Source organism: Hippocampus comes, unplaced genomic scaffold, assembly GCF_001891065.2.
Source record: "Hippocampus comes isolate QL1 unplaced genomic scaffold, H_comes_QL1_v1.1 scaffold332, whole genome shotgun sequence".
NCBI classification, from domain to species: domain Eukaryota; kingdom Metazoa; phylum Chordata; class Actinopteri; order Syngnathiformes; family Syngnathidae; genus Hippocampus; species Hippocampus comes.
Genome location: NW_017805119.1, coordinates 95,370 through 102,869, shown reverse-complemented (window position 1 = coordinate 102,869; position 7,500 = coordinate 95,370). Strand labels below are relative to the sequence as shown.

Below are 7,500 nucleotides of genomic sequence, written 5' to 3'. Positions count from 1 at the left end.
CATTTTAAAACGGTACAACTGGAGCTACGATAGGTATGTTTGTGCACTTATTGAATAGACAGACCGAAAAACCTGGACTCACCCCATTCACCCATTTTTAATATGCTTATATTTATATTTTATAATTTATATTTATGTATATACTTTTTGTTCTTTCACTTCTCCCTTTCATAATTTTGCTGCTATAAATTGGGAATTTCTCCATTGTGAGACAAATAAAGATTTTCGTATCTTATCTTCACCATCTGCAAAAGTGCATTCCATGGCTTCGCGCCGGGTCTCTACAAAGGTAGGCAGTGATTTCCTTTTCACAAACTCGTAGATTCCTGCATCTACTTTATTTTTCTCTTTCGTTCATGTTAGGGGCCGTTATGGCTGTTGCTCATCATGGCATGCGTGTGTGGTTGCGTGCGTGCATATGTGCGCGAGTGAATGGGTGCGTGCATGTGCATTTGTGTGTGTGTGTGTGTGTGTGTGTGTGTGTGTGTGTGTGTGTGTGTGTGTGTGTGTGCGTGCGTGTGTGCACCCCTGGGCTAGAGATAGCCAACAATACATAAGATTTATCCTTATACCTTGCTATAGTCCAGTACAGTTGTTTCCTTTCTGATGCCAAACCATTTGGCTGGATCCACTGTTGCCTTATACAGAGATGAATTCATTATTTCCCTTTGTGAAAGGTTGGTTTCATTCAGAAGTGGCTGTTAGGAAAAGAGAAAGAAACTGTTAAGCAAGACAAATGACAACTTTTAATCCCAGTTATCAAACTAAATCTGTGATGCAGTGTGTCACTTTTTTCCTAATAATAATAATAATAATAATAATAACAATGAGGGTGTCATCGGAGGAATGAAGGCTACAGGTGGGAGTGTGATGTTGGAGGTCAAAGAGGTAGCAGTGGGCCTAATGTGGAGGGCGATGTGACTGAGAACAAGATTACAAGTTAATAAAGCGACTTTGAACTGGATGAGATGGGGAATGGGGAGCCAGTGGAGTTTCTGAAGGACAGGGAGAAGTGGTCACAGGATCAGGTGAGAGTGAGTAAAGGGACAGCCCAGTTTTGGACAAGTCAGTTGTGGAGTGGTCATCTGGCAAATCGGGCATCATGTCTGTCGGCCATCAACCCAAAGTGTGATGGTTTGCAACTTTTTGTTTTGACATGGCCTATCAGACAGCTGATGTGAGGCAGTGCAAGTTTCTTCCTTTGCCCTCTAATTGGGCCTGCCAACCACTCATCATTGGGTACAGAGGACAGACCGGAAAAATTATATAAATGATAAGTTATAATTAAAGTTATAATAAGACATGATAGGAACACAAGGAGCTACAAATGTTGGTGTAGATCAGTGATGGACAATTTAAATGATGAAGAGCCACGATTTTTCAAGGGGCCACTCAGAGTGTGGGCACGGGCCTCTTGCAGCCCGCGGGTCATCAGTTGCCAATTCCGAGTGTAAATTAAATGTAAAAAAATCTTGTGTGCGAGAGGAAGGCGTCAGATTTCAATGATGAAGGAGCAGGCCGTGCGGTCACTGGGTTTGAGAAGTTTATTTATTGTGGAGAAAAGAGCCTTGAGGTTATTGGAGCCAAACAGAATAAGGTAGGAGTAGTATGTTGACCAGGCAGTATTGAGAGCATCTTAGTTGGGGATGTCCCGATCAAATCGCGTGGTCGGAAATCAGGATCAATCATGTGATTTGGTATCGGGTGAAAAAGATCGCAATCTATTTATCTATAGAGAGATATACACCCACCCACACACACGCACACGCACACACACACACACACACACACACACACACACACACACACACACACACACACACACACACACACACACACACACACACACACACACACACACACACACAAACACGCACACAAGGGCTTGGTGGCCATCGGGAATTTCGAACATTCCCCATTGGTCATTCCATTTTAGAAACCGTGAAATTAACTAACAGGTTTATGCGAGAAGTATTGGTGAGGTGAGTTCATGCAAGTCTCACCAGGCTGCAGTTGTTGGAGTACTCGGTAGGGTTGACGACACTCAGCTGGTACAGCATTTTACACATGATGATTACGCACACCCAGATTGTTGACAGACTGGAAGCCATCGGTCTGAAGCGACTGAATGGCATTGCCAAAGACCACAGAACCACCAGAACCAGGTTAAACACAGATGGCTACAACAAACATAAAATAAAACATTAGGTTGAATGCATTTTTAAATACATATTGGTTGTTGCACCCTTGCCTTTTGTAAACAATGTTTCATCTGAAGCTTCAATTCACTATATTGCTTGCCAAAGTTGAGCAGGGATGTAGTGGTACTATTAACATGGCCTTGAAAGCCTTTGTTTTAACATTTTAATCCAAACAGTGGCTAATTTATTTAAGTTGATTACGAGATGACTATTACAGTGATCCCTCGCTCTAACGCGGTTCACTTTCCGCGGCTTCGCTGTTTCACGGATTTTTTTCGTGCAGTTTTTTTAATGCTTTTAACCCTTTAAATCAGAACACGTCGGCGGAGCCGCGTGCCGACAGTACAGTATTTCCAAAAACGGTTGTAGTTATTTGTTGAAAACGTTTGTTTTTGTTGTAATTGGGCCTGAAAACAGGTTTTGGTCTTTGATTTCATTGTATATATAGTAAAGTATTGTATAATAACTGTAAAAAAATAAAGTTCACTACTTCACGGATTTCACTTATCACTGGTTCTTTTTGGAACGTAACCCCCGCGATAATCGAGGGATTACTGTACTTATTTTAAAATGTTACTGATAATATTGCTTTCACAGTTAATAAATGATTTGTGATGGCTACAATTCGGCCCTCATATTCTTATCGAAGAAATTGTTTCCAAAGTCAAATTAAATCGAGAGGTCAATAAGCATTCCGGCATTCAGATTTTGTTAAACCTTGGTAGGCACTTTGGAGTGTCATTCATTAAGTGTGGCAAATAACCATTGGTATAAGAGAGAAATTTAGATCACTATTTTAAAAAAATAGTTTATCTATTTTATGTTGCGTAAATCATTTGAAGTGGCTCTAACTTATTATTGTTCAAAGATCAAACTCATTTTAAATCAGGCGTGCAGGATATATTTAAATCATGTGATTTTGGTTCCACAACATTGTTTTCTGTACTTACCTCTTCAAGTGCAACCCACACGCAGTAGAATGCCACCATCTTAATGATGTGAAGCTCCAGAAGAGTCCAGAGAAAGACCTGACCTTTGTTGAGAATGTCTGAGAACTTTTTAAACAGGACCAATAACCTGTCAATCACTAGACCCCATTTACTGGGCATAAATTCCACTGAAAAGAGAAGGAAACATGTCATGAATAACTAGGAAAGAATTATGCTAAATGCATCCACCGATGTTCAATACAACTTTTTTTAGACCACTACCAGTAATCAACTCTTGAGGAGTCACCAATACTGACAACTTCTGTTCAAGAAATACAGTCACGTACAAAGAATGCCTTCCCCCCCCCGCCCGAAAGAAATAAAACACTGATTGCGGAGATTACTACACACTGACCAAACCTAAATGTCAGCCCAACTCAGCTCTGCAACGTTGGTAGTGGTGGTGACAACAATACACATCAAAGTGCATCCAAATCAATTCATAACTTGCTCATTTCTCAACCGCTTTTCATGAAGCTTACATTCGTGTCACTGGCGAAGCGTGTGCTATCAGTATCGAAAATACATTTTTGATTTTTGTGGTGTTCATAAACAACAACAATCTACATATTTTTTTCCCAGAGAATGGGAGTAATGGGATACACATCCCATTCCCATTTGCTAGCTAACAAAGTGCTCGGATAAGTTTAGTGGTAGGATCAGTCAAGGAATAACTTGTACCTTTATCATCTGATTCATCGACAATATTGGTTGACACTTCTTCCAAGTCAGAGGCCATTCCGATATTAGTTGAACCAGTCTGGTCACAGCTGCTTTTCCTGGAAGCAACAAAAAACATCCCAGTATAGGAGGGGGAGAAAAATACACCACCCCAAACCCTTCAGGTCCAGATTCTGAAATAATTTGTATCTCAAAGGATTATACAATGTCAAAACACTGGACAGAGAGATCTGATGGTTTGAGAAAGGAGTGGAGGTCATTCCTAGTCAACCAAGAAAGCCTCTCCCTAAACACAACAGGAGGTTTGCACCTTCAATACTGTCTCATACAGGGGGTAACATTGCCACTAACAAGTTGTTTGCCACCGGGATGGTAAACCACCGGTCTACCTGCAAAATGGTCATTTACCAGCCATACCTGGCAACATCTAGACATGTTCAAAAACGCAAGACATGATTTTTAGCGGCTTTTCCACATATAAAGTATCCAAGTTAACCATCCAACAATTAATGTACTGTATTTTCTGCATTATAAAGCGCTTCGGATTATAAGGCGCATGTTCAGTGAATGGCCTATTTTAAAACTGCTTTCATATACAGTCATACCTCGGTTTTCGACAATAATCCGTTCCAGAAGGCTGTTCAAAAACCGGTTTGTTCGAAAACCGAAACTACGCTCTTTTTAAAAAAGAAATCTTTATTGAACACGTCTGCTCACAATGGAACGCTACACGAGGAAGCATCACTTCCTCGTCTACCCGAGGAAGCATCACTTCCTCGTGTAAGGAAGGCGAGAGGAGTCAAGTGGCGCATTCAAGTGCGCTCAGTTTGGTCAAGAACCGATTTTCGGTCGTCATCCGAGGCATAAAAAAACTCAAAATTTTTGAGAACAAAGACGTTCGAAAACCAAGGTTTGATTGTGTAGCGCGCACTGGCATTATAAGGCGCATAGAATCGAAGCTACAATAGTGGCTGCGGTTGGTTTATTCATCCGCTAGATGCTGCTACGCTAAAGGTAGTACAATACAGCTTTCTATCTATCGAGCCCTGGCTGCGGTTGTGCTATGCATCCACTAAATGGAGCTATGCTAAAGGAATACAAGATAATACAATACAATATAGCTTTATTTATATAGCTCCTTCACAACCGCTGCAGCTATAACAACGTGCTTTACAGAAGTTTTAAAATACTACGTCCAAGAAATCAGAATATTGATCCATATGTCGCTCCCTCAGGATGCAGCATGAAGCATGACACAAAGTCCATAACAATACAGGGTTTATTCATTGGCAAGCCGTGAGAACTGGTCATGAACACGGACATGAAACATGTAAATACTAGAGCTGTCAAACGATTAAAATATTTAATCTAATTAAAAATGCAACTGTCATAATTAACTCAAATTCACTAAAAATTAATCGTGATTACTCATGCATTTTTGATCGTTTCTGAACTTCCTTTTATATTTTTTTGTCCTATTTTTCCCCATTTTAATGCTCTCATCAACGTGGAATCACGAATCAGTTTTCTATGTGCAAAATGCAAATATTTACTGAAATAACAATTTCGATTTTCAATTTTACATGAACATTTTTCGCTTGGGGCAGTTATTCACACATAATCTCTCACACAATATTACTGTCCATCAACAACAGTGAAAAAAATATTTTGTCACACAACAGCTCCTTTAACAGCTCTTTTTATGGAATCAAAACAGAGCAATATAACATTATAAAGTGCACATCTAAGGTAAACTAGTACTCAGCCTATAGTGGATTTAAGCCATGGTTGCATACTTCGTTTTTCTCAAGTTTGCTTTGAACACAGCAGTCAGGCTATGTTGATTCTGTTGGTCCTTCTTGCGCGGAAGTCTCTCGACGGTTTTGTGTAGACATCATTTCGGATGACTACACTTGGTTCGATGACAACACTGGAGACGTTTTATTTTCGCTAGGTCGCTACCACTGCACCGCTGAACTTTCGTTGTCATGTCACCGCCTCTGCGCACCGTCACTGTCAGACGAACACAGAGAAGCTCCACCCGCTTTATTTATATGGACATGGAACACTGTAACCTTCCACACAAAATAGTTCCAAACAAGTAACAATCGCGTCAGTGGCATACATCGTATTCGACAGGCTGCCTGATCTTTATTCACCAGAGGCTCATCAACCTAGTCTCTTATTTCTCTCCCGAAACAGTGTCTTCTCCCACTTGGTATACCTTAGCCTTCTCCGCTACGTACAATCTCTACACAGCTTGTAATGGAGGCTTTCGCTGGCAATCTGTAGTGGAGTCGTTAGATGCAATGCGAATGATTTCAGCTTGAGTCGAGCTGTGGACAATGTTGACAGGCTTGCATGCAGTATCCATACATTTAGCTATGGCTTCAGCAAATTTGTTCTTCGTCGTGTCATCCATTTTCTTTGCTTTGAAATGATCCATAGCTGTCTGTCTGAGACGAGGGGGCAGAGTACTCACATCAGCTGTGTACTTGGCCATTAAGTGGTATTTCAGACTCGACGTGCAATGATGATAGCTCAGTTTACGACTGCAAAACAGACAGGTAACTTTGGTCTTGTCAGTGGAGCAAACTTTCCATTCATAAACTCTTTTAAGTATCCGTTTTCGGTGTCTCCCGCTGCCGTGGCTGGCAAAACAAACGTGCGTGGACCTATGCAGCGCGCTTGTTTTGTTTCTGGTATATTTATAGAGCAACGTAACATCCGCTGTGATGTGTGCCGCGTTAATCTCGCAAGAAAAAAATTAATCCCGTTAAAATACATTTAAATTAATGCCAATAAAAACGCGCTAAACTGACAGCTCTAGTAAATACAAATTTTACAAAGACAATTAATTCAACAAAAAGGCACACGAACCTCACAGGCTCACATCCACAAAGGGCTAAATATCCTTAGAAGTCTTGCTTGTCTCCTCCTTCCTTCATTTAGTCAGTAGTTCTGGTATTATCTTTGTTTCATAATGGCTGTGAAGAGCTCACAAAGTACTTGTCTGTTTGAGTATGTGCTGGAAAATGCACATGTCAATTAGTGTCGGGCAGATCCCTTTTAGGTTACAATTGGTTCCTGCTAATAATCACCACTAGATGGCATAAGCCCCGTTCACACGGCACACATTTGGTCCGACGCTGCACCGATATATTTTGTTGCGATATATTTTACACCGGAGCAAATTTTGTGGAGCAGTCACACGTGCAAAGCCGCCTAGCGTGACAGCACCGGCACAGCGTCGGCGCAGCTCCACTTGCGGTCACACGTGCAGTTTCTGCTGCGGACCAAAACGACAGGAATGCGGAAGTAAAACAGGTTCGGGTCGGGTCGGGCTTCTCTCTCGCGGACTTTTATTTATTTTTCTTTTAATAAATATTATGGCGGACACTATTCTGTCCTTGTTCAGAATAGATCCACTTGTTGGCAGTTGTGGAATAAAGACGTGTTTACAGTCAATCGTGTGTGCTCCTTATGACTGCCACAATATATGTTTTAAAAAATGTATACTAAAACAATGTGCGGATACTAAACTAAGGAATACCTGTTTTAAAACAAACAATTTGGATAAAACAGAGAATGCGCTGTAATTTAATTGCTATTTAACTGCTAAACAGGAG

General features: G+C 40.9%; 1 protein-coding gene across 7 annotated transcripts in view; it reads right to left on the bottom strand.

Annotated features, from left to right (window-relative positions):
• The window catches only part of piezo1 (piezo type mechanosensitive ion channel component 1 (Er blood group)), a 135,513-nt gene that overhangs the window by 64,251 nt on the left and 63,762 nt on the right, over positions 1-7,500 (bottom strand). For all 7 annotated transcript variants that reach the window (XR_002167733.1, XM_019865749.1, XM_019865747.1 and 4 more), the window contains 4 exons: positions 3,872-3,969; positions 3,152-3,318; positions 2,004-2,180; positions 573-698 (listed from right to left, as the gene is read on the bottom strand). Coding sequence is in view for 6 of the 7 variants with exons in the window: in XM_019865749.1 (XP_019721308.1) it covers positions 573-698; positions 2,004-2,180; positions 3,152-3,318; positions 3,872-3,969 (568 nt within the window). In the remaining variant the exon portion in view is untranslated. The remainder of the gene's footprint in view (positions 1-572; positions 699-2,003; positions 2,181-3,151; positions 3,319-3,871; positions 3,970-7,500) is intronic.